The sequence below is a fragment of the Giraffa tippelskirchi genome, chromosome 9 (assembly GCF_054371585.1).
Source record: "Giraffa tippelskirchi isolate mGirTip1 chromosome 9, T2T-mGirTip1v1.2.pri, whole genome shotgun sequence".
Lineage (NCBI taxonomy): Eukaryota > Metazoa > Chordata > Mammalia > Artiodactyla > Giraffidae > Giraffa > Giraffa tippelskirchi.
In genome coordinates, this window is record NC_137283.1 from 11,056,268 (window position 1) to 11,083,437 (window position 27,170).

Here is a 27,170-nt window from a genome sequence, read left to right on the forward strand (position 1 = left end):
GGGCCGCACCCAGCTCAGAGAAGCAAGGCTGCTGCTCTGACCTGTAGGTCAGCAGCTCCCCACGACTCTCCTCTCCTCTCCTCTCCTGTCTGCCCCTCCCTTCTACCAGGTGGGAGGCACTCTACTTGATTACTTCTGCTGTGTGTAAGCGTGTTCAGTGTGGGGACTGTGTGTGGAGGGGCTAGGGGAGCCAAGCAAGAGGCTTTGCATTGAATTGCAGTTGCTGCAATCTGTTCCCTCTGCCCTAAACAACCAGGGACCTCTGTGGACCCAGCCCTGGTCAGGTGCCCAAATTACCCCCCTAAAATCCAGCTCTCAGTTAGTTACCTCTGCAGGATGCCTTGAGATCCTGGGGAATCATAGGGCTTTTGGCAGGCTCGGAGGGGCCATGCCTGCCCAGAGACGGGTTGTCTAATGGTGGACTTTCAGGCATCTCACACCCCCAGCTGACCTTCCTGTCCCCAGTGTGTGTGTGAGGGTGGGTGTAAGGGGAAGTTTCTGGGATGACTTGGAGACAGGCCAGACCTACTGTCAGAGCTGGTGCCCACCTTAAGTCACTTCCTTTGGCCCCTCCCTCTACCACTACCCTGGGGAGGCAAGAGGATTAACCCAAGAATGCCAACTTTCCAGACATGCTTCAGAGTCAGCCCTGCCCAATCCCTCCCCCAGAAACACAAACTTGGGTGGGTGAGGTGTGGTGGCAGCAGAGAGAGGCGGGAAGAGAGGAGGGAGACAGGCCAGAGAAGTAATGGGAAGCAAGTCCTGACAGGCCTGCTAAGGGCTGCCATTTTTACTCTGGGGAAAATGGGGAGCACTTGGATATTTTCAAGTCAAAAAGGGATGTTTTGTGATTCATATTTTTTTATTTATAAAATTTTAAAATATTTTATTGGCATATAGTTGATTTACAATGTTGTATTAGTTTCAGGTATTCAGCACAAGTGAATCAATATTCAGTTCAGTTCAGTTCAGTCGCTCAGTCATGTCCGACTCTTTGCGACCCCATGAACCTCAGCACGCCAGGCCTCCCTGTCCATCACCAACTCCCGGAGTTTACCCAAACCCATGTCCATTAGTCAGTGATGCCATCCAGCCATCTCATCCTCTGTTGTCCCCTTCTCCTGCCCCCAATCCTTCCCACCATCAGGGTCTTTTCCAGTGAGTCAACTCTTCACATGAGGTGGCCAAAGTATTGGAGTTTCAGCTTCCACATCAGTCCTTCCAATGAACACCCAGGACTGATCTCCTTTAGGATGGACTGGTTGGATCTTCTTGCAGTCCAAGGGACTCTCAAGAGTCTTCTCCAACACCACAGTTCAAAAGCATCAGTTCTTCGATGCTCAGCTTTCTTCACCATCCAACTCTCACATCCATACAGGACTACTGGAAAAACCATAGCCTTGACTAGATGGACCTTTGTTGGCAAAGTAATGTCTCTGCTTTTAAATATGCTATCTAGGTTGGTCATAACCTTCCTTCCAAGGAGTAAGCGTCTTTTAATTTCATGGCTGCAGTCACCATCAGCAGTGATTTTGGAGCCCCAAAAATAAAGTCTGACACTGTTTCCACTGTTTCCCCATCTATTTGCCATGAAGTGATGAGACCAGACGCCATGATCTTAGTTTTCTGAATGTTGATCTTTAAGCCAACTTTTTCACTCTCCTCTTTCACTTTCATCAAGAGGCTCTTTAGTTCTTCTTCGCTTTCTGCCATAAGGGTGGTGTCATCTGCATATCTGAGGTTATTGATATTTCTCCCGGCAATCTTGATTCTAGCTTGTGTTTCTTCCAGCCCAGAGTTTCTCATGATGTACTCTGCATATAAGTTAAATAAGAATCAATATTACATATACTCTTTTGAGTCTTTTCCCATATAAGTCATTACAGAGTGCTGAATAGAGTTCCTTGTGCTATACAGGGGGTCCTTATTAAATTATCTATTTTATACATATATTATTTATATATATATATATATATATGTAGTGTGTATATGTTAGTCCCAATCTTTCAATTTACCCTGCCCCTGCCCCACCTTCCCCCCCTGGTAACCGGGTTTGTTTTTTACACCTGTGATTCTATTTCTGTTTTGTAAATAAGTTCATCTGTACTATTTTCTAAGATTACTTTTTTAAAATTTTTCTTTCTTTCCACCCCACAGCTCGTAGGATCCTAGTTCCCTGACTAGGGATTGAATCCCGATCCCCTGCAGCAGAAGCGTGGGCTCCTAATCACTGGAACTGCAGGGAGGTCCCTGATGCATATTTTAAAAGAGTCACTCTGGCTGCTGGTCGAGGAGTATCATGGAGGAAGGGGCCAGGGAAGGGGCTCTTGCAATAATTCAGGTGAGAGTGAATGGTGGGTCCACTGCCAGTGGTGGGGGCGGAGGTCACGAGAAGTGGGAGGAGTCTGGATACATTTTGATGGGAGAGCCAGCAGGACTGAACAGTAGGGGCTGTGAAAAGAAGAGAAGAGTCAGGGAGGACTCTAGGTTTTTGGCCTGGACCATTGCAAGCAGGTGGTTCCCAGAAGCTGAAATGGGGAAGGCTGAGGAAGAGCAGGTGCTCTGAGGTGGACGCATTTACATTTGAGGTAATTGCAGACAGCCAAGGTGAGATGTCAGGTACAAGATGGATGAACAAGTCTGGAGTTTTAGAGGGAGACGTGGGCTGGAGCTAAACTCTGGGCTATGGTTCAAAGCATGTTGAAAATGCCCATAAGCCTTCACATAGTTCTAATGGGAGTCTACTCTGGATAATCTTTGTGACAGGCAATTTGACAATATCTCAAACGTTAAAAAAATATATATGCTTTGGCCAAGCAATTTTATTTTTATAATTTTTATAAGGTTTGTAGTTCCTTTTTTAAAAAAATATTTATTTCGCTGCTCTGGGTCTTAGTTGTGGCATGCAGACTCTTAGTTGCAGCCTGTGGGATCTAGTTCCCTGACCAGGGATCGAATCTGGGCCCCCTGCCTTGGAGCATGGAGACTTAGCCACTGGACCACCAGGGAAGTCCTTGGCCAAAAAATTTTGATTCTGTATCATCTGTATATTATGTATATAAACATTATATAAGGTAAAGTTCACTAGCAGGGACCTGGTTAAATATAACTTGATATTTCCATTACAGTGTGTTCCCCTGCATCTTTTAAACATAAAACAAAACAAACAAAAAAACCCATCATCTTTGAGTTGCAGTGAAAAAAAAGCAAATTGCAGGACAATATATATAATGTCTAATATCATTGGCGCTTTTTAAAAATTAAAAAAACTTTATAAATATTTCATTTGTATAGGCAGAAACAATAGCTAGAATGATATAGAAATAACCCAAGTAAAGAGATTGAGAGGAAGATACTTTTTATTTTTTATGTATTTTCTGAATTTTTACCATACTGATATATAACTTTTGAAATTTAAAAGTAAAAAAAGAATTTTTATTGACATACAGTTGATTTACAATGTTAATTTCTGCTGTTTAGCAGATTGACTCAGTTATACACATATACACACTTTTTGGTATTCTTTTCCATTATGGTTTTACAGAATATTGAATATAATTCCCTATGCAATACAGTAGGACCTTGTTATTTATCCATTCTATATATAATAGTTTGCATCTGCTTATCCTAAACTTCCAGTCCATCACTCTCTGACCCCCTCCCCTGCCCTGCCACCCCTTGGCAACCACAGGCCTGTTCTCTATGTCTGTGAGTCTGCTTCTTTTTCATAGATAAGTTCATTTGTGTCATATTTTAGACTCCACATAGAAGTGACAATCATACGGTATTTGTCTTTCTCTTTCTGACTTTAAAGGTAAAAAACATGTAAAAGGTCAAAGATGTGTGGGAACGCAGAGATAAACACAAATTCTGGTTGGCAGAACAGGTTGTAAAGTGAAGAAGGGAGCTCAGGAAGTTCCCTTTGTGCTGGCCAGGTTCTTATAGGTGAGGGGGCTGGTGCCCTTTACTGCTGCTGCAGGGTTGGGACCATTCATTTATTCAGTTAGTCACAGAGCAAACAGAAAGTGGGTGCTGGGCACAGCAGAATCAGGAATGAACCCGGCTTATCAGGCAGGGAGCTTCAAGCAGGAGCGTGAGAAGAGGGTGGAGATGGGGAACCACAGAAGAAAGTGGGGAGTGAGGGAACAGAGTGTTTTACTGAGAGGGACCGGGCTGCAGCAAATACTGCTGAAAAGTCACGGAAGATGAGCACAGAGGAGTAACGGGAGCTTTCCTGGAGATCTTGGCCTGGAAAGAGCTGAGGGGGGCTGAAGCCAGAGGGTGGGAAGGTCAGAGAAAAAGGGGAGGCCTCTCTGAGGCTGGGCGAGACTCTCTGTGACCTTCTCTGAGGCTGTGTGGAGGCAGGATGGAGAGGTCAAAGGTAATGGCGAGAATCCATTGTCCTGTCATTCCCAGGGCCGGGAAGGGGGCTGGGGAGACCACCCAGTTTGGGCAGGCCCACGTCTAACACTAGAACAACAGAGTCCCCACCACCACCTGGATTGTTCTACTAGTTCCTTACTGCACAATGGGGGCAGGGGGAGGCTCACATGTTTATGAACAACTGGACAAACCAGCCCATTTGCCTGCGCTCCCTCCCATTCCACTCCTCCTCACACTACCACTTACTGTAGCTACCAGTCAGCCATGAGAGGAAGGCGTTAAAGAAACAGCCTGCACACGCCCTGCTGGTGGGCTCACGATGTGTGCACAGGCACGGGGCACATCATATTGACTTCATGGCCTCCTCACTCGGGCGAGGGTGCAGCTCCAGCAGAGTGAGAGCAGGCTGCTCTCAAGTACGCAGTCTAGAACAGGGGCTCTGGCTTCTCAGCTCAGAGGATGGAAGCGATACCAGAAATTAGAGGTGAAAGAGGCAGGCCCAACCACGAGAACCGGAAGTAGCCCAGATACGTGGGCAAGCATCCTGGGCCTCCTCTCAGGAAGTGGGTTTCAGGCTGTAGGACACACAGGCTCACCCCAGTAGTAAGAAGAGGACGGTTGTACCACCTGTGAGCAACAGTCGTGCCGTGGCGATGACAGTCACTGTGATGTCAAGCTGCTGCCCTGACAAGTGCAGGCGTCTCCCCACCTCGGTGGATGATCTCATCACCCACCTGATCACACATACAGGATGGGTGAGAGTCGTCCTTGGCCCTTCTTCTCTGTCACTCCCACTGCACCCATCAGCGAGTCTTCTCAAGTCCATCTTTTAGATCCATCTCCAATCTATTCCTCTCACCTGAATCCCAGCATCCTTCCCCTCTTTCCTGACCCCAGTGGGAGTTTCCTGATTGAGCTTCCTGATGCCTCTTGTTTCCACCAGTCTTTTGTTTCATAGCAACCAGAGTGATCTCAGTACAACATACAGCTGACTACCACACACCCAGCTTCAGACCCTTGATGTCCTCCTACTGTCCTCAGAATAAAGTTTAAATCCACTAATGTTGCCTGCAAACCTGTTTATGATCTGGCCTTTGCCTAGGAGTTTTCCTCCACTCTCTGAGTTCCACCCCTGAACTTCTTTCATTTCCCATACGTGGGGCCCTCTCCTGGCTTTAGCTCAACGGGGTCCTTCTACACGGTGTGCTCTTTTTCCTTTTCTCCTGGCTTACTCCTACTCATTTATTTTTTCACTGAAAAAACTGAAGTATAACTTACATACAGTAAAATTTACCCTTTTTGGTGAATAGTTCCATGCCCCCCAAAAATCCCCTCATTCTCCTTGGAGCCAATATTAGCTCCCATCACCAACTCTTGATAACCACTGATGTGTTTTCTGGCTTGCATTTTCTATAAATGGGTATCCTATAAGTGGACTCATTCAGTATATATGTGTAGCCTTTTAGAGAATGGTTTCTTTTACCCAGCATAATGAATTTGACATTCTTCTATGCTGTCGTGTTTATCTCTAGTCTGTTTCATATTTGTTGTTGAGAGTATTCCATTGCATAGATGTACAACAATTTTTTTTTTTCACCACTAGAAAGAACATTTGGTTTTTTTCCAGTTTTTGGAGATCATGAATATAGCTGCTATAAACATCTTCACACAGGGTTTTGTAGGCACAAACTTTCTCATTTCACTTGCAAAAACACCTAGTTGTGTGGGACTGTTCTGTTACTTTATGAGAAACTGCCAAACTGTTTTTCAAAGTTGCTATACTAGTTTATAGGCTTCCTGGTAGCTCAGCTGGTAAAGAATCCGCCTGCAATGCAGGAGACCTCAGTTTGATTTCTGGGTAGGGGAGAGCCCCTGGAGAAGGGATAGGCTATCCATTCCAGTATTCTTGGGCTTCCCTGGTGGCTCAGATGATTAAGAATCAGGCTGCAATACGGGAAACCTGGGTTCGATCCCTGGGTGGGGAAGATCTCCTGGAGGAGGGCATGGCAACCCACTCCAGTATTCTTGCGGAGAATCCCCATGAACAGAGGCCCTGGCTGTAGCCCGCCAGGAGTTGTAAAAAGGCAGACGCACCTGAGCGACCATGCACAGCACAGCATACTAGTTTGTATTCCTGTCACAATATATGAGACATCGAGTTGCCTCACCAGCACTCAGTTGGTTTGTTCACCTGTTTGTTCATTCAATTTCTTGACATTCTACTAAGTGCATAGAGGTACTGCATTAGAGGGTTTTTTTTTTTTTTAAGTTCTTTATTGAATTTGTTACAGTATTGTTTCTGTTTTGATTTTTTTTTGGCTGCCAGGCATGGGGGATCTTAGCTCCCAGTCCAGGGATCGAATCTGCACACCCAGCATTGGAAGGCGAAGTCTTAACCACTGGACTGCCAGGGAAGTCCCTGCATTGTAGTTTCAATTTACACTTCCTTGATCACTAATGATGGTGAGTCTACTCATTCTTCTAAATCTCTGCTTGTTGTTCACTTCTACCCAAAACCCACTACTATACTTGCTTTCTCTGTAGACTGATTACTTTCCTGTCCTTTGTGGTTCCATGACAACCAACATTTTCTCCACCTTGACCATAACCCACTAAACTGCAACTGTTTACCTGTTCCCACTTACTCAACACCCTGGAGAAACACACACACACTTCCTCACACCTCACAAACCTACACACCCACTTCCCCACACTTCACACACGCATTCAGGCTACCCACTTCCCCACCCTGCCTCCAACCCCTGAGCTCTGCGAGTGCGGAAGCAGCATCTTCCTTTGATATCTCCAGCTCCCAGCACAGACCTGAAACAGAATCCTTACACAATAAATATTAAATGATGAATGAATAAATGCTGAACAAATTTGAGAATGGGCAGATGAAAGTAAATAGAGAGACGCTTTGCAACCAGAAGGACCTGGCTGTGCCAATTAACCCTTTCTCTGTTGGTCCTAACACTAAGCTCATCTAGTAAAGGCGATACCTCTGCGCGCATATTTAAGGATGACGGCTTCATGGCACCCTCCAACAGACGCAAAGCGGAAGAGGCAGGCCGGAAGTGGAAGTGCAGCAGCGAGTTAGCGGCGTCTCAGTTGCCATGGAGACTGGAAAGCGAGAGCGGCAGTCGGCTGAGTCTGGATCCTACGCTTTCGCTGGGGCAACGTGGACGCCCACCCCGCGTCTGGCCCGGATCCGCAGCCCCAGCCAGTCCACCTGGCTGTCCTCCCTCGCCTACTCCGAGTCCTTCCACCATGGCTTCGGGGGTCGGCGCCGCCCGGTCGCGCCGCTCACGCTCCTGCCGCTCCCCGAGCCGCAACTGCTGCGCTTGCGTCCCACCTCTCTGCGCACCCAAGACATCTCGTACTTGCTCACCGGCGTCTTCCGCAACTTGTACACCGCCGAGGTGATAGGGGAGGAGGTGAGCTCGAGTTTGATCAAGGCCCGCGGCAGCGAGGATGCGCGGCACGAAGAGTTCGTGGACCAGCTGCAGCAGGTAACGGGGTACCGCGTCCCGCTCGCTTCTCCGCGTGCTCACCTGGGGGAGGGCGGCGTCGCGTCTGCAGCTGTGCTGGGGACCCAGGGCGCGACTCAGCCACTCGGCAAGTGTCAGCCCCTGACGGGTGCAGCCGCTGTTCCAGGCACGGGGTACGCAGCTGGGAAAGAGCAGACCAAGTCCTTCCGCCGTATATCCTACACTGTAGTGGAAGGACACTCTATACACGCTCGTAGGCAAATACACGCTCTACACACGTAAGGTGTATATCTGTAGCACCTATCTCTCTTTACATCTCTACACACACAGTTGCATATATAAGTGAAGCGACGGGGTCAGAAAGCAGAATCGTTGTTTCCTGGAGATGATAAAGCTAAAAGCCACGTCCGCTCTGGGGTGCCTGCCTCTTCTGTGTCACAAACCACAATCTTAACCGAGAGGCATCCATGCCCAGATTTTAGGAAGCCTGCCCAGTCTCTGGAACAGCAGCAGCTGTCCTGAGTTCTCTCTGATAAGGCCGACTGCTGGCCACGCTGACCACGACTTTCTTAAAGGAGTCTCAGCTGAATGCTTTCAAGCAGCTGAGGTGAATTCTGAAGGGGTCGACAGCTGGAGGCTTTCAGTTCACTATGCTCCCTGCAGCTAGGTAGCAACCTCTTCTATCCTGAGAGACACAACCCTCTGTCTACCACAGGTGGAGTGTTAACTTGCATTTGGTATTTCAGAGTTTGGATGACAGACCTGTTTACTGAGAAGCCAGTAGTCGGGAGACAGGATTTGAGACTTGGCACTGTTCCTGACTTTACTGTAAAAGCTTTCCGCCATTTCCCTCCATGGGTCTTAGAGTTCAGATCTGTCTGGTTAGACCAGGTGATCTCTGCTGTTCTGTGCTTCATGGGAAACAGTGCTTCTCAGGTGAGGTTGAGTAAAGCTGTGTCATCTCACCGTAATTCTGTGCATCTGATCACCCACCTGCCAGATTCGGGAGCTCTATAAGCAGCGGATGGATGAAGTTGAAATGTTGGAGAGACACATCATTCAGGCCAGTGCACGGGCCCTTGCGGAGAAAGAGCGGGCCATGCACCAGGCCAAAGTACAGTTCCTTGAGCCCTTTATCAAGATGCCTCCAGGTGTGTATGATGAGCTGCTCTATGCCCTTCACCCTAACCCCCCAGTTGTTAATATATTACTGTATTACCTCATCAGTCTTTTTCAAAGACTAATGGACGTCATGAAAATTAAAAATTGTGCATCAAAAGACTCTTACTAACAAAGCAAAAATGCAACCCACAGAACCTCTCTAGTCTTTTTCAAAATGTTTGGAGAGTGAGTCACACCTGTGTTGTTTCATTATCACAGAACACTCCAGTGTTCATGTCTCCAGAGCAGGGACTCTCACCTCCGTAGCCAGCACACAACCCCCTAAGCCAGGGAGTCAGCACTGAGGCAGTGTTATCCTCCAGTTCACAGATGGCCTGCAGGTTTTACCTGCTATTCCGCAGCGTCCATTTCTCCTCTGTGGTCTAGCATCCTGTCTAGGAAGCCGTGTTGAATGCCACTGTCTTGTCTCATTTTTAGACTTTTCATTTGGGACACTTCTTTGAACTTTTCCTGTCTTTCATGTTCTTGACCATTGAGTTTCCCCCCAGGTTTTAAAAGTTGTGGTAAAATGCACATAACATAAAATTTACCCTCTTAACTATTTTTAAGAGTACAATTCAGTGGTGTTAAATACATTCATTATCTTACACAAACATCATCATCATCCATCTCCATAACTCTTTTCATCTCACACAACTGATATGCCCATTAAAAATACCTTCACAGTCCCTCCGTCCCTCCAGCCCCTGGCAACCACCATTCTACTCTCTGTCTCTATAATTTTGACTACTCTAAGTAGTAGTCATATAAGTGGAATCATTCAGTGGTTGTCTTTTTGCAGCTAGCATGTTTCACTTAGTGTAATGCCCTCAAGGTTCATCCATATTGTAGCCTGTGTCAGAATATCCTTCCTTCATATGTTAAATAATATCGTGTTTATATATTACATTTTGCTTATCCGTTCATCAGCTGATGAACTCTTGGGTTGCTTCCAAGTGTCAGCTGTTGTGAATAATGCTGCTGTGCACATGGACGTACAAATACCTCTCTGAGATCCCTCTTTCAGTTCTTTGGTTTTGTGTCTAGAAGGGGAATTGTTAGATCATATAGTAGTACTATTTGAATTTTTTGAGGAACCATCATATTGGTTTCACAGTGCCTGTACCATTTTTACTTTCCCACCAACAGTGTACAAGGATTCCCATTTCTCCGTGTCCTCACCAACACTTATTCTCGTTTTTTGATGGGGCTGGGTGTGTGTGTGTGTGTGTGTGTGTATGTTGGGGGTGTGTGTAGCCATTCTGATGAGTATGAGGGGGTACCTCATTGTGGTTTTAATTTTGCATTTCCCTGATGATGAGTGATTTTGAATTTCTATTCACGTGCTTATTTACCATTTGTGTATCTTCTTTGGAGAAATGTCTTTTCAAGCCCATTTTTTTGGTGGGGGGGGATTCACATATTTATTGGAGAAGGAAATGGCAATCCACTCCAGTATCCTTGCCTGGAAAATTCCATGGACAGAAGAGCCTGGTGGGCTGTACAGTCCATGGGGTCACAAAGAGTCGGACGCGACTGAGCGACACACACACACACACTTATTGGGAGCCATTGGGGAGGGGACCTCTCCCCGTCAACGGAGGAGCTCACAGTTTCTTCAGCCACTCCAGGCTTGGGCCCCAGGGGTCCTGAGGGTAGCTGAGCATGTTCCCATCGTCTCAGAGGGGCACTGGGTACTTGTACGGTATGGCCCAGTTGATCATGACAGAGTACTAGGTGTTGGGGCTGAGTGTGGGCAGAATTACAGGGAGACCCCCAATGGTGAAGGATGCCACCAGCACCAGTTCCTTGGCACAGACATTCTTGAAGAAGGCTGCGATTCTTTTGGCCATCCTGATCTTAGTGGCAGTGAGGGCGTGCAGACCACTCCTCAAGCCCATTCTTAATCCATCATATTGTTGTTGAGTTTTAGGAATTCTCTGTATATCCTGTTTATTAATCCCATGCCAGATACTTCCTTGGTGGTCCAGTGGTTAAGACTTCAGGCTTGCAATGCAGGGGACCCTGGGTTTGATCCCTGGTCAGAGAACTAGATCCCATGTGATGCAACTACTGTATACTGCAATGAAGATTGAAGATCAGACCTGGCACAGCCAAATAAATAAAAATGGATTAAAAAAAAATAGAATACTGGAGTGGGTTGCCTGCCCTCCTCCAGGGGATCTTCCTGACCCAGGGATCAAACTTACATTTCCTGCATTATAGGCAGATTCTTTACTGCTGAGCCACTGGAGTATCCCACTGTTTTCAACTTATAAGATCATATCATCCACAAACAGTAATAATTTTACTTCTTCCTTTCCAGTTTGGATGCCTTGTAGTTCTTGCCTAGTTGCTCTGATTAGAACTTCTAGTATTATGTTTACTACAAATGGTGAAAGCAGGCATTCCTGCCTTGTTCCTGATGTTAGAGGAAAAGCTTTAAGTCTCTCACCACTGAGTATGACGTTCACTATGGGTTTTCATCCATGATTTTCATTATGTTGAAATAGTTTCTGGTTGCCCTAATTCTTTGTGTTTATTTTTTTAATCATGAAACGATGCTGAAGCTTTTCAAACAATTTTCTGTATCAGTTGAGGTGATTATGGGATTCTTTTCCCCTTTATTCTGTTACCGTGGTGTATTACACTGATCGAGTTTTGTTTGTTGAACCATCCTTGCATCACAGGAATAGATCACGCTTGATGATGGTGAACTATCCTTTCAGTATGTTGCTGATATTTTGTGAGGAATTTTGCATCAGTGTTCATAATGGATGTAGTTTTCTTGTAGTGTCTTTGTCTGGCTTTATATCTGTCATCCCCTTCTCCTCCTGCCCTCAATCTTTCCCAGGATCAGGGTCTTCTCAAATGAGTCAGCTCTTCACATCAGGTGGCCAAAGTATTGGAGTTTTAGCTTCAACATCAGTCCTTCCAATGAACACTCAGGACTGATCTCCTTTAGGATGGACTGGTTGGATCTCCTTGCAGTCCAGGGGACTCTCAAGAGTCTTCTCCAACACCACAGTTCAAAAGCATCAGTTCTTCAGTGTTAGTATCTTATTTTGTGTTTAGTCAGTTTTTGTAGTGAAATGTTCAAATTTCCTTTGTTTAGTTTTCTTTTGAGTATATTCTACAGCTATTTTCTTTGTGGTTGCCTTAGGGATTACATTTAAAAGCCCAAAATTATAACCTTCTCATTTGAACTTATACAAGCTTAACTTCAGTAAATACAAAATTCTTTGTTTCTTTACAATTACATCTCCATCCTGACCCCTTTCGGTTGTTGATGTCACAGAATTACATCTTTATACATTGTGTGCCCAGAAATACCAACTAATCCATTAGTCTTGTAAATTATGTAGAAAATGAAGACTTGGAGGTACAAACCAAAGTCACTATAATACTAACTTTTATGGTAATACTAGCTTAATATAGTACTAACTTTTCATACTACTGTGTATTTTGGGGGCTTCCCAAGTGGCACTAGAGATAAAGAACCTGCCTGCCAGTGCAGGAGACATAAGAGACTCAGGTTCAATCCCTGGGTTGGGAAGATCCCCTGGAGGAGGAGGGCATGGCAACCTGCTCCAGTATTCTTGCCTGGAGAATCCCATGGACAGAGGAGCCTGGCGGGCTATAGTCCATGGGCTATTGTCACAAAGAGTCATGACTGAAGCAACTTAGCACTGAACTTTGAACTTGTTTTTTTTGTTTTAGCTTTAATAGTTTTTTTTTCATTTAAATGTATTAGTCGCTTAAATCATGTAGAAAATTTTTATGATTATCCAAATATTTACCTTTATTGACATCTTGATTTCTTCATGTGGCTTGGAGCTACTGTCTAGCGTCCTGAGCTTCTGTTTATCAGGAAATGTCTTAATTTCTCTATCCCTTTGAAGGACAGTTTTTACTGGATATAGGATGCTTGGTTAATAGTTTTTCCTTTTAGCACTTTGAATATATGGACCCACTGCCTTCTGGCTCCCAAAATTTATGATGGAAAATCTACTGACAACTTTATTGAGGATATTTGTATGTGATGAGTCACTACTGTCTTGCTACTTTCAAGATTCTCTCTTTGTCTTTCAAATGTTTAATTATAACATGTATCAATATGAGTCTTTGAGTTCATCTTATAATCATGAGCTTCTTGGATGTATATATTCATGTATTTCATTAAATTTGGAACATTTTCAGCCATGATTTCTTTAGATAAATCCTCTCTGCCCCTTTTCTCTTTCTTTTCCTTCTAGGACTCCCACAATGCGTATGTTAGTCACTTGCTGGTGTCCCACAGGCCTCTTAGGCTCTCTTTACTTTTCTTCAATCTTTTTTCCTTTGACTCAATGATTTCCTTTTTTATATCTTCAAGTTCACTGATCTTCTCTTATGCCTGCTCAGGTATGCTTTTGAATCCCTTTAATAATTAATTTTTCATTTCAGTTAGTGTTCTTCTCAGTTCCAACATGTCTTTTTAGCTTCCTCATAGGTTTTCCACCTGTTGATATTTACGTTTTTTGTACATCATTTTCTTGATATTCTCCACATGTTCTCTTATTAATAGCTACTATGAGCATCTTCAAGACAGTTGTTCTAAGCCTCTGCCTAGTATAACTGAAGTCAGGACTTTTTCAAGGACAGTTGCTGTTGATTTAATTTTTCCTTTCAATGGGCCGTACTTTCCCATTTCTTTGTGTATGTTTTCGATTTTTTTTGTTAGAAACTGGACACTTGAAGCTAATAATTATGCGACTTTAGAAATCAGATTCTCCCCCTTCCACAGAGCTTGCTGGGTTTTTTTGTGATCGGTTTTGGTTTGGTTTGTTAGTTATTGTCGGCTATCTGTGCAGAGGTTCAGCCTGAGCTATAATCTTAAGGTCTTCTAGGTCTTTCCTGAACCCTTCCCTGAGTGTATGTGCTCATGTTCCGATTTCTCCCTGATCTGCAGTTGTTTTTGAATGTCTTAGTCTTTAATATCTGGCTTTCAAAAGAGGGAAAAGAGAAAGATGAAGGAGGGGGGCGCTAGGCATTTGAATTCCCTAGAAGTCACTTCCATCTGGAAGAGGAGGGGCATGCCACAGTGTGGGAAGGGGCCTCTTTGCCTGCACCTCTGTGGTCATTGGCAGTCAGAGCACAGATCCCAGGTATTTGGAGGACAGCATCTTTTTGGGTCACCCACGCTGTCACGGGTTGTGTGTAGGTTGCCCCAGAAACACATTGACAGATGGCTGCCCTGGGACTGAGAGGGAGGGGTGGGTAGCTGCTCCTATGCTAAGTTCACTGCAATTGCCTGTCTAGGCTTCCCCCTGGAAGTACAAGTCTTCAATAGATGCCATAGTTAGGGAATAGTTCAATTAGACTGATTCTGCTAGTGCAACTTGCGCCTAGGTGGGGAGACAGAGTTCTTGTGCTTTGTACGCCCGTCTTCCCAGGATCCTCTCTTTTGACAGTTTTTTTTTTTTTTTAATTAGTTATTTTGGCTGTACCTGATCTTAGTTGCAGCATGTGGGATCTAATTCCCTGACCAGGGATCGAACACTGGCCCCTTGCGTTGGGCGCTCAGAGTGTTAGCCATTGGACCACCAGGGAAGTCCTTCTTGACAGTTCTTGAGAAGCCTTTCACTCTGTAAGGTGGTTCTGATGTTTCCTCATGACCAAACTCCAATTCGTGCTTGGCAGCAGCACCACACAGATGATGCTGGTTGCTCCAGCCCTCCAGCACTCTGCTCCTCTCACTGCCGCACATCAGGAGGCACAAGTGATGTTAGCCCTGATTACCTGCTCACCTTCGTGTCTCCACATTAAATTCTCCATGTTAGATTGTAATTGACTAGTATTTTGTGGAGAGGTATTCTCAGATTTGACCAGTATGTTTTTTTCCTCATCAAATCCCCACACCAGCAGTGAGCCAGCAGTGCTAAGAACTCTTTTCAGTCTACCATCTCTCTGATGATACTTTGTAAATTTTTTTGTCAAAGAAATTGGGTCATTTTTTCTATACATTTGTCTGTAGTCGATTTTGCTGATTTCACCACGGTGATATCATTTAACCTGTTCTTAGGATCCCTGTATTCCTTGCAGTTCACTAGTTATTTCTAGAAACTTTATGAGATTTAAGTTCAACTTTTGAGAGGAGAAGGGGAGAGACCAATTCATAGATGGTGCTGTGTGCTTCCTTCAGGAGATGCATGGTGTTTGATATCTCTTGTTTTCATGATGCTGCCAGTTTTTGCCTAGATATATTGTTTCATTAGGGGTTACAAATTATAATGCTAATGGTACTGAAGTACTTCTGTAAAGAGAAACTTTTTTGTGATGACTCTGATTACCCCAAGATAGGAGCAGAATTAATTCTTTCCCTTTATCTGCCAGTTTTTAAAATAATGTGTTGGTTTCCCTAACATCTGCCAAAGATGAGTAAAAAGGTTTGGTTGGTTAGTTTTTCCTCTCATTATGAACTCATGGATTTCATAACTAGTTATGGTTATTGTCCTGTTGATGCTCAGATTGTCCCATCTTTAGCCACTTGGAGCCTTTTCAAGTTGATGCCTGAGTCTATTGGCATAACACTGGTTGCCTGTGGTAAACTTCCTTACTTTCTGGAATGATCAGATGTTCCAGGTTCATCTTGTGTGTTTATTGCTCCAGACCTGGAATCGGCCATTTCTCCAAGAAGTCCTGGTACCTTATATTCCCCCCCCAAAGACTTTGATCTGTCATCCTGCATCCCTGAAAATCGTCATTTCCAGGGCAGTAGGGGCAGTGCTTTTAGGGTGAGGAGACCTGATGTGTCTGTGGCCTGCAGGGAGGGAGAGGTAGAAGATACAGTGGCTTCAGAAAGCTTTCACTTACGAGGTCCTGCTGGGGACCAGATGATGGGTAAGGTGCTTCACGAATGTTATTCCGCTGAATCCTTCCAACAACTCTGCGAGATAGATTTTCTCTCCATTTACAGGTGTAGGAATTGAGAGAGGAGCTCAGATGATTCCCTAAAGTCCCACAGCTCAAAAGGGCTGGGGCCCAACTTTGAACTTGTGTCTGCTGTCAAAGCCCATCTCTTTCCTCTTTCAGGAAGAGGAGGAAGGCCTGTTGTCCAGGCACAGAGTCACACGATTGTAGATGTCTTCCCCTGGGGGGTGTGGGGCCCTGTCCCCTGTCAGGTCTGCCCTCACTGAGGCTCAGCCCCATGAGACAGTGAACACCCTGTGCAGATTCCGTATCTCCTCCTTTTCCCCCTTCTCCGCAGCAGTCGTGTAGCTGCCGGACCCCGTCCCTCAGTTGTGGATTCAGGCAGAGATGACTCGTAGTGGATTCTCGGGAGGATTTGTTGGTTGCCTGCTATCTGCCAAGTCCCTGGAGACAGATACTGTCCCTGTCTTTGGTAGGATTCTTCTGGCTAGAGATCAGGGGAAATTACATAATTATTTGTTTGCTTTTAATGAAAGTGGAATAAAACATTGAGAAATGGGAAACAAACATCAGCCAAGAGCGTTTCCCAATGACCCTCCTTTTCTTTTTTTACCCAAGATAATATTAAGTTGTGGGCTTCCTAGGTGGTGCTAGTGGTAAAGAACCCACCTGCCAATGCAGGAGATTTAAGAGATGTGGGTTTGATTCCTGGGTTAGGAAGATCCCCTGGAAGAGGAAATGGCAACCCACTCCAGTATTCTTGCCTGGAGAATCCCCATGGACAGAGGAGCCTGGCAGGCTTCAGTCCATGGGATCACAGAGTCGGACACAACTGAGCAACTTAGCACATAATATTAGGTTATAAGCAGACATCCACCCTGGTTTCTCAGCCTTCTGCTGGCAAGGTTTCTCTTTTTTATCTCAGAAATAGCAGAAGCAGAGACCTTAATCCAGTTCCCTGGACGCCTTTCTGGTTCTGCTTCTCAGGGTAGAGAGTGGTGTCCCAAGAACCTCTTCCGTAACTTGGATGATTGATTGTGAAGATGATTGTTATTTAAGGCACTGAAGTAACCTTTCTCTCTTTGCTAATACAAATGGCACAAGGTGGAAAACATGTGTAAATTCTCCAGACAGAGGGAGAAAGATCAGAATTCTACAGAATGTTCTGTGCTTTCGTTCCCTTTCCTTGCTGGTATCTTATCTGCGTTATCTTTTGGGAAAGGGAGCAGCCAATGCCTTGCAGTGCCATGCTCAGGAGCTGGGTCCATGGAGGAAGCCCACTCTTCCTACAAGAGGTCACAAGGCCAGTGCAGGGTGCCCAAGGCTCACCTGGTCCACGTTCCACGCCGGAGGTGGAGAGAGACTTCCCAAAGCCCTGATAACAAGCTGCCCCCCACCAGCCCCGCTCCTGCAGACATGGAACTGCCCATGGCCTAGGGGAGGACCTTGGAAGAAATGGTATCAGAAGAGAGAGGATACATCTCCTTGCCACATGGCCTTTGCTGTTTTTCTGGAAGCTTTATATTATCTTTTAATGTTTCAAATAGGCCATTGCCAGGTGCTTGGCAACTGGGCTGGACTGTGTCAGTTTGGCATTGCTGCTACTCCCTGCTAAGGGCTCTGTATTGCAGAGGAGAGGCCTGGGACCCACATTTGCCCAGAATGGCCATTTCACCTGTGGTTCTGGGATGGATCAATGAGAGGCTCTTGGTGAATTTTGGAAGGAAACCTCTGTTCTCCAGAAACAGGAGTGGGCAGATGACTGAGCAGTTTTGAGTTTCATAGCAGAGTCCAGATCATGTCCCAAGAGCCCCTTGCTTCAGTGCTGTAGGCTGAAGTTCTTCATGATGAATTAATTCCCTGACCTCTCTCCCACTCCGTAATCCCCTACATTCAAACAACCTCCCCTCTATTTGGCTGCAGCGCAGCTTGTGGGATCCCAGTTCCCCAGTGAGGGATTGAACCTGCGTCCCCTGCAGTAGAAGCATAACCTGCGCCCCCTGCAGTCCACATAACCCTTGGACCATCAGGGGAATCCCAGAAAGTCCTCTTAAAGCACCATGTTTGTTAATGGAACAAGCAACAAAGCTTGAAAACTTTCAAGTCTTCCATTCACCCTATTTATTTCTTAATTTTTATCAAAGTAGTAGTGCACATGATTCTTTTCTTTTTTTCTGGTTTTTGTTTTTGTTTTTTGTTTTTTTTTTTGGCTGTTCGGTTCAGTCGCTCACTCATGTCCGACTCTTTGCAACCCCATGGACTGCAGCACGCCAGGCCTCTCTGTCCATCGCCAACTCCCAGAGTCTACCCAAACCCATGTCCATCGAGTCGGTGATGCCATCCAACCATGTCATCCTCTGTCGTCCCCTTCTCCTCCCGTCTTCAGTCTTTCCCAGCATCAGGGTCTTTTCAAATGAGTCAGTTCTTCACATCAGGTGGCCAAATTATTGGAGTTTCAGCTTCAGCATCAGTCCTTCCAATGAATATTCAGGTAATTTCCTTTAGGATGGACTGGTTGGATCTCTTTGCAGTCCAAGAGACTCTCAAGAGTCTTCTCCAGCACCACAGGTCAAAAGCATCAATTCTTCAGCGCTCAGCTTTCCTTATGTTCCAACTCTCACATCCATCCATGACTACTGGAAAAACCAAAGTTTTGACTAGACAGACCTTTGTTGGCAAAGTAATGTCTCTGCTTTTTAATATGCTGTCTAGGTTGGTCATAACTTTTCTTTCCAGAAGCAAGCGTCTTTTAATTTCATGGCTGCAGTCACCATCTGCAGTGACTTTGGAGCCCAAGAAAATAAAGTCTGTCACTGTTTCCCCATCTGTTTGCTGGGGGTTTTTGGCTGTGCTGAGTCTTTACTGGTGCACTGGAACTTTCTCTAGTTGGAGTGAGCAGCGACTACTCTCTAGTTGCAGTACATGGGCTTCTCAATGTTGTGGGTTCTCCTGTTGCGGAGCACAAGCTCCAGGCATGCACGCTTCAGTAGTTGTGGCTCGCGGGCTCTAGAGTGCAGGCTAAGTAGTTTTGGCGCACCGGCTTAGTTGCCTCATGGCCTGTGGGATCTTGCCGGACCAGGGATTGAACTCATGTCCCCTGCATTGGCAGGCAGAGTCTTAACCACTGGACCACCAGGGAAGTCCTGTGTACATGGTTTTAAAAAATCAAAAAGTTTAGAAAAACTTCTAATAGAATAGAAAAAATCCTCACCTACATATGTCATTACACATTTGTTCAAACCCATAGACTGTAGAATACCAGGAGTGAATCCTAATAGAAACTTCAGGCTTCATGTGATGATGGTGTGTCAGTGTCGGGATCATCAGTTGTAAGGGATGTTGATGGGGAGGCTGTGCGTGGGTGGGGGCAGAGAGTACATGGGAAACCTCTGTACCTTCTTCTCAATTTTGCTACAAATCTAACACTGCTCAAAAAAAGAGTCTGTTGGAAAAAATCCTCCCCCTCACCTTTCCCAACTTCAGTCCACTTGCCAGACATGGCCATTTTTAGCTCTAATTCTTCTGGGCGCCTCTCAATAATATACCTTTTCTACTGTTGCCACGCTCATCAACCAAAGATGTTATTTACCAACTTCCCATTCTATTAAATGAGGTTGCCTCTCATGTGTCTGCTGGTCGGTTGGTGGTTGGCTGATCTAGCTGGGCTTAGCTGGCTAGACCAATGTCCAGCTGTGCGTCCAGCTGAACATGGTTCCCTGCTGCATGTGGGGTTCAAGTCTGCTGCACATGGATTCCTACTGGGGTCCGGGGTGAAGGGTCAGGAGCTCTTCTCATGACGATGGCAAAGACGCAAGAGGGAAGGCTCAGCTGCACAAGCACCTTTCAAAATCCTGCCTGCATCTCATGGTCTAAGCACGTCATACGGCCAACATCAAGGGTGAAGAAGTGGGCTCTGTCTCTAGTAATAGGAACTGCACACTCACATGGCAGGGGGTGTGGGTACAGAGAAGAGTGAAGAATTGGGGCCACTCATCAGTCTACTCCATTTCTCCGAACTCTTTTTTGTTGATCTCTCTGCGAGTAACCATATTTTGGCTCAAATAAATACCACAACACAGCCTTGCCCAATGGTGGCCTCTTGTAAGTGACCAACTTAAATACCCACTGATAAGTTTCTTAAATCTCAAAATGACCACCGAAGATTTTATTAGATGGTTTAGGCTGGGAGGATGAAGAAAGCTTGAGTGTAGTTTCTTTGACATCAGTCTGCCTTGAAACACCTTTTCTCATTCCCTTCTGTGTAGTGAAGACCATCTTCAGATGGTGTGTGGACAATGAGTTGCTACGGAAGCATCATTTGATCTGCCCGAACGATTACTACAGCGATACAGCGCCGTTTTGCTCTGCACCTAAAGGTAATGCCTCTGTACTGCCTTCAAGCCTCTGATACCATTTCAGGGAAGTTCTTTAGTAGCAGGACCACAGCAGCCACCTTTGTGCCGTTTCCTTGTTCATAGATCTTTTGATAGTGGCTATTGGGAGGGTCAGCTCTGAGCATGCCACTTCCTCACTAGCTTACTAACTCCTATGAGATAAAACTCTCAGCTTCTCAAAGTGATGATATCCTAGGCAGTTGCCCAACGACAAGATGTGAAATTATTTTAAAATGTAGTTGAATGAATCACGAGAGGGTGGATCTGCAGACATAGACGAGCAAGGGAGCAAGTGTCTCATGGACTCAGAACACAGACCTAAGGATTCTGCATACCCCTTACAGGCCGGGAGCGACTTTGAGTGTGGGGAGAAGGTTGGGAACAGAGAAGGCTATGTGTGTGTGAATGTGATACTGGGCTAGTTTCCTGTGCTGTGGGAGCAAGATCCTCTAAGAATGAGTAGGTGGGAAGCTGTCTTATGGGCTGAAGCAGGAAGGTAAAGTTTTGGAAGAGTCACCGTGTAGATCCTGTAACCAGATATCTGGATGGCAGCCTAGGGGTGCCAGGCTCAAAAGATAAGCTCGTCAGCAGCCCCCGTCAGCGGAACTCTGATGACCCCTTGGGGTTTGGAGCTGAGAAAGCATTTGGGATAGGAGGATGGGGGTCCAGAGAATTGAGGATGTAGATGAAGAGAGAGTTTGATGACCTTGGACCATGCTGACAGGTGAGGCCAGAAAAAGGGAAGCAGAACCAAGTGCCTGAGATACTCAGCCACTTAGTTTCCAATCAACTTTCAAATACTATCTTAGGCAGATAAATAAGGATGGATTTAACATGTATTGAGGATTTTTTTTTTCCTGTGGGACCTGGTTCTATTTCTTTTTCAAATCAGTTTTATTGGGATATAGTTGATTTACAGGGTTGGGTTATTTTTAGGCATACAGTAAGGTGAGTCAGTATACATGTACATATATCCACTCTTTTTTAGAATCTGTTCCCATATAGGTCGTTACAGAGTACTGAGTAGATGTTATTGAGCATTTACCTGGCACTGTGCTAGGAGATGTCATGGTACCAGTTTCACTGCCTTCCTGCTGGCAACGTTGACTATCCCCGTTTAACCTTTTGGAGATGATTTTAGTCTACAAAGCTAATACAAACTTTGATTTCTCATGTGAGCCTTTTAAAAAGCATGTTCACATATGCGGTATGTGTCCATGTGTATGTGTGACAGTGGTCCTCTCCTGTTCCTGGCCATGTTTGACAAATGAATAGATAATACAGTATGAACACTCGAGTCTCAAGGATGCAGAGTAAGTTCCAGGAGTAACTGATATGCTGAAGGGCAATTATTTAATACATTGGTGTAGGAAATATAAACATTTAGAAAAAAAGAAGCTAGCGGTGCCTTTGGTAATTTCATTTAGTCGTCTTGGATGGGTCACCTCTTCCCCTGGGTCTGGTAACTTCCTGTTTTTCCTGGTGCCACAGGCGTCTGTGTCCCTGGATATTCAAAATTGACGTTTAGTTCTGAGAAACGTTCCATCCCGAAGAAAGAGCTGACCAAGAAGCCCGTGTGCAGGAAGATGTCCTCTCAGTCTGCGGAGGAGACGGACTATACTGTGGACAGCCTCACATGGGACGCGTGTTTTAAGGCCAAACTCAGATCCAGAGCAGCCATCAAGGTGAGTTTGAAGCCAGTGTGTGGTGGGGGGCGGGGCAGGCCATGATGGGGGGAAAGGGGTTCCAGGTGACACACGTCGTCGTAATGAAGCCACGGCAAAACAGGAGGGTGTCCTTGGCCATCCGGGGTCACGAGATCAGCAAGATGTCAGCGCACACACCCCCTTGGCTTCTCATTGACTCTATCCTTTTCTCGCATTTCAAAGAAAACAGGTTTACCGAAGAATAAAAACTGGGTAAACCATTTACGGGTGCCCCAGAGGCAGCTGGAGCGGCTTCTGCTTGCCAGGATGGAGAGTCGGAACCGCTTCCTGAGAAACCCTCGCTTTTTCCCTCCCAACACTCCTTGGGGAGGCAAGTCTCTTCTCTTTCCTCCCAAGAAGCCAGCACGGACAGGCGAATTCCAGGCCGGAGAGCTGGAGGGGAGGTGCGTCTTTTCCTGACTTGTATTCTCAGAGAATCTGACCCTGCAGAGGAAAGCATAGAAAGAAGGTCATGGATCTGCTTTGGCTTCTGGAGGATCCCTGAGGTTTGGGGCCAGGGTGTCAGGATCCGAGTCAAGCAGGGCTTCAGGGCTGCCCACAGGTGTGGCCTTGGGACATCCCCAGAGTCCTGGGTTTGTGCTTTTCTGACCTTTTCTTGAGGAATAGGGGTTAGTGTTGGCCCTTTGCTTATATCTGAACAGCCTGGGACAAACGGGAGGCATCTCTATAGCCATGTGCTCCTGCCATTAAATTCATGTGTCTTGGGTAATAAAAATGTTTAAAATCTGCTTAATGACAAGTAACTAGCACAGATAGTGATTTTTCTTTAAACGAGTATGTGTGCTCAGTCACTCAGTTGTGTCCGACTTTTTGGGACCCCGTGGACTATAGCCCGCCAGGCTCCTCTGTCCATGGAATTCTCCAGGCAAGAACACTAGAGTGGGTTGCCATTTCCTACTCCAGGGGATCTTCCTGTCCCAGAGGATCGAACCTGCATCTCCTTACCCACTGAGCCACCTGGGAAGCTGTTTGGATATATTTCAATAATTGTCCATACAAAGGGAATGATTTGCATCATGGGTTCGTAATTTTAATGGACTTAAAATGATTAGTGTGGGACTTCCCTGATGGTCAGGTGGGTAAGACTCTGTGCGCCCCAGTTCAGGGGCTCAGGTTCGATCCCTTGTTAGGGAACTAAATCCCACATGCCGCCAGTAAAGACCCTGCCTGCCGCAACAAAGACCTGGTGCAGCCAAATAAATTGGGGAAAAAACCTATTAATGTTTATTTATTAGAGAAATAATACGTTTTTATTAAAAAAAAAAAAAAAAAAAAATATTTGCTTAGACTTCACTGGTGGTCCAGTGAGTAAGACTCTGTGCTCCTAATGCAAGGGGCCTGGATTTGATCCCTAGTTGGGAAACTAAGATCCCAGAAGCCACTTGGTGCAGCGAAAAAAAAAAAAGAGAGAAAAACCAAAAATGAAAAGATTTGCTGAGAAAAATAGCACCTATAATAAAAAAATGCAATTAACATATTGGTGTTCGGGATTTTGTATGTAGCAGAACAGCTCCTCGCTGAGATCTATTGAAAGTCAGCCCTTGACACAAGGGTTTGTAAAAGTAAATTAAAAACATATTGGTGTTTAAGCTTCCGGAGTTTTCCCTGTGCTGTGTATAGCTATATATATCTTCACAAAGATTCAGTCTTGCTGTAAAATTGTTTTGTGACCTGCTTTGCCAGCAATAAAACCCAAAGGATGATGCATTGCCAATCTCTTTGATGGCTTGGATGTATTTATTTTCCATGAATCACTTACAGGGATGAAACTAACAGCCTCTCTCACCCTCCCTTGCCCTCCCACAGTTGTGCTGATACTCCAGTGTTTCTAGCTAAGCCCTCCATCGGATTTTTCACAGATTATGAAATTGGACCAGTTTATGAGGTAGGAATCTGGTTTCTTTACATATCCCACTCTGCTTCCTTATTTTTAAAAAGTCTTTGCTGTGGAAATTTAAAAACATGCACACACACACACACAGGCCATACTCAAAACTAGGGAAAAGACGGTCCCATTCCCTTATGAGCCCGTCACTCCGCTTCAGTAGTTACCTGCATGCAGCAAATCTGGTTTCATCTGTTGCCCCCACAGTTTCATGTATGTGTATCTGTGTGCACGTGTGTACACTGGAGTATCTTAAGGGAAAGCTTAGACAGCATGTCATTCTTCAGTTAATACTTTAGTGAGTATCTCTTAACAGGTAAAGACTTATAAAGAATAACCGACATCACACCCAGCAATATTAACAGTGATTCCTTAATATCAGCTAATACCCACTCATGTCTGATTTTTATTGATTTATTTGTTTTTAAGTCAATTTATAATTGGTTTCTTTAAATCAGAATTCAAACATTGTGTTTGGTTAGAGTATCTATTATTTCTCCCACATTTTTTTTTTTAGGATTCCTCCATCCTTTTATTTTTTAAAATGCTCTTTGTTTGTAGAAGAAACTGTAATTTCTTACAGTCTAAATTTGGCTCATTGCTTTATTTTATTTATTTATTTTTGGCTGTGCTGGGTCTTCGTTGCTGCTCAGACTGTTGTCTAACTGGAGAGGGGAGGCTGCTCTCTAGTTGCGGCGCACTGGCTTCCCACTGTGACGGCTTCTCTTGTGGAGCACAGACTCTCGGGTGCCAGGGCTTCAGTACTTGCAGCGGGTGGTCTCGGTGGTTGTGGCTCTCAAGCTGTGGAGCACAAGCTCAGTTGCTCCATGGCATGTGGGATCTTCCTGGATCAGGGATCGAACCCGTGTGTCCCGCATTGGCAGATGGGTTCTTTCCCACTGAGCCACCAGGGAAGCCCCTGCTTTACTTTTTGTTTTCAATTTAATTTTTATTTGATATTAGAATACAGTTGTTTTCCAATGTTGTGTTAGTTTCAGGTGTACAGCAAAGTGATTCCATTGTACGTATACATGTATCCTTTTTCAAATTCTTTTCCTATTTAGGTTATTATATAATATTGAGTAGAGTCCTCTGTGCTATACGGTAGGTCCATATTGATTATCTTTTTTATATAAATGTGTATATGTTAATGCCAAATCCCTAATTTATCCTTCCCCCCACCTTTTTCTTTTGGTAACTGTAAGTTTGTTTTTGAAGTCTGAGTCTGTTTCTGTTTTGCAAATAAGTTCATCTCTGTAATTGTTTAGAAATCCACCTATAAATGATATGCTATTTGTCATGTTTATCTATCTGACTTACTTCACTTAAGATAATAATCTCTAGGTCTATCCATGTTGCTGAAATGGCATTATTTCCTTCTTTTTTCTGGTTGAATCATATTCCAATTCTATTAATATAGGTATCATCTCTTCTTTATTCATCTGTTATGGACATTTAGGTTACTTTCATGTCTTGGCTATTGTAAGTTGTGCTGCAGTAAACACTGAGGTGCATCTATCTTTTCAAATTACATTTTTTCTAGACATACCCAGCAGGGGCATTGCTGGATCATATGGTAGTTCTGTATTTAGTTTTACGGAGCCTTAGTACTATTCTCCATAATGGTGTTCCCAGCTTACATTCCCACAGACGGAGTAGGAGGGTTCTGTTTTCTCTGTACTCTCTCTAGCATTTATTGTCTGTAGAGGTTTTCTGTTTTCTTTATTTATGACTGTACTAGGTCTTATTTGTTGTGTGCAGGCTTTCTCTAGTTGTAGCCAGTGGGGGCTGCTCTTTCTTTGCCATATGTGGGTTTCCCATTGAGGTGGCTTCTCTCTTGTTCAGAAGCATGGGCTTTAGGTTATGGGGGCTTCAGTAGTTGCAGCGTGTGGGCTCAATAGTTTGGGGCTCCAGCTCTAGAGTACAGGCTCAGTAGCTGTGGCACACAGGCTTAGATTCTCTGTGGCATGTGGGATCTTCCAGAAGCAGGGATTGAACCAGTGTCCCCTGCATTGGCAGGCATATTCTTAACCATTGGACCACCAGGGAAGTCCCATTTGTAGAGTTTTTTTATGTATTTATGCCTGTGCTGGGTCTTCATTCTTGTGGAGGGGCTTTCTCTAGTTTGGGCAAGCACGGACTGTTCTCTAGTTACAGTGTGCGAGCTTCTCATTGCAATAGCTTCTCTTTGTGGAGCATGGACTGTAGGTGTGTGGGCTTCAGTAGTTGTAGCACATGGGCTTAGCAATTGCGGTGTGTGGGTTTAGTTCTTCCGTGGCATGTGGGATCTTCCTGGGCCAGGGATCAAACCTGTATCCCCTGCACTGGCAGGCGGACTCTTAACCACTGGACCACTAGGGAAGTCCTTGTAGAGTTTTCGATGAAGGCCATTCTGACTGGTGAGGTGATACCTTCTGGTAGTTTTGTTTTACATTTGCCTTATTAGTGATGTTGAATATCTTTTCATGTGCTTTTTGGCCATCTGTGTGTCTTCTTTGGGAAAATGTCTATTTAGATTATCCCCCCATTTTTTGATTTGGTTGTTTCTTTGATGTTGAGCTGAATGAGCTATTTGTATATTTTGGGGATGTATATATATTTGGGGATTAACCTCTTGTCAGTTGCTTCATTAGCAAATATTTTCTCCCATTTTGTAGGGTTTTTTTTTTTTTTTTTTATGGTTTCCTTTGCTCTGCAAAAGCTTTTAAATTTAATTAGGTCCCTTTTTTTAATTTTTGTTTTTATTTTCATTACTGTAGGAGGTGGAGTGAAAAAGATATTGCTGCAATTTATGTCAAAGAGTGTTCTGCCTTTGTTTTCCTCTAAGAGATGTATAGAATCTAACCTTAAATTTAGATCTGTAATCCATTTTATTTTTGTGTATGGTGTTAGAGATTGTTCTAATTTCATTCTTTTACTTGTAGGTGTTCAGTTTTCCCAGCATCACTTATTGAAGAGACTGTTTTTTCTCCATTGTATATTCTATTTTTAAAAAATTTATTTGACTGCCCTGGGTCTTAGTTGTGGTATGAGGAATCTAGTTCCCTGACTAGGTGTTGAACCCAAGCCGCCCTGCATTGGGATCATAGAGTCTTAACCACTGGACCACCAGGGAAGTCCCTCCATTGTGTATTCTTGCCTTCTTTGTCATAGAGTAATTGACCATAGGTGCATGAGCTTATTTCTGGGCTTTCTGTCCTGTTCAATTGATTATTTC

The 27,170-nt window shown here is 44.7% G+C and overlaps 1 protein-coding gene and 1 pseudogene across 13 annotated transcripts in view; one reads left to right on the forward strand and one right to left on the reverse strand.

The window, feature by feature from the left end:
* DLEC1 (DLEC1 cilia and flagella associated protein) overlaps positions 1-27,170 on the forward strand; it is an 86,973-nt gene that overhangs the window by 5,201 nt on the left and 54,602 nt on the right. For 11 of the 13 annotated variants that reach the window (XR_014064619.1, XR_014064620.1, XR_014064621.1 and 8 more), the window contains exons 3-10: positions 2,158-2,341; positions 6,710-6,846; positions 7,434-7,895; positions 8,875-9,025; positions 20,213-20,323; positions 21,833-22,026; positions 22,231-22,451; positions 23,875-23,953. Coding sequence is in view for 6 of the 13 variants with exons in the window: in XM_081527348.1 (XP_081383474.1) it covers positions 6,841-6,846; positions 7,434-7,895; positions 8,875-9,025; positions 20,213-20,323; positions 21,833-22,026; positions 22,231-22,451; positions 23,875-23,953 (1,224 nt within the window). In the remaining 7 variants the exon portion in view is untranslated. Of the gene's footprint in view, positions 1-2,157; positions 2,342-6,709; positions 6,847-7,433; positions 7,896-8,874; positions 9,026-20,212; positions 20,324-21,832; positions 22,027-22,230; positions 22,452-23,874; positions 23,954-27,170 lie in introns of those variants that run through there. The other 2 variants (XR_014064623.1, XM_081527351.1) reach the window with 1 other exon arrangement.
* LOC145520598 (NADH dehydrogenase [ubiquinone] 1 alpha subcomplex subunit 3 pseudogene) lies at positions 10,643-10,888 on the reverse strand (annotated as a pseudogene).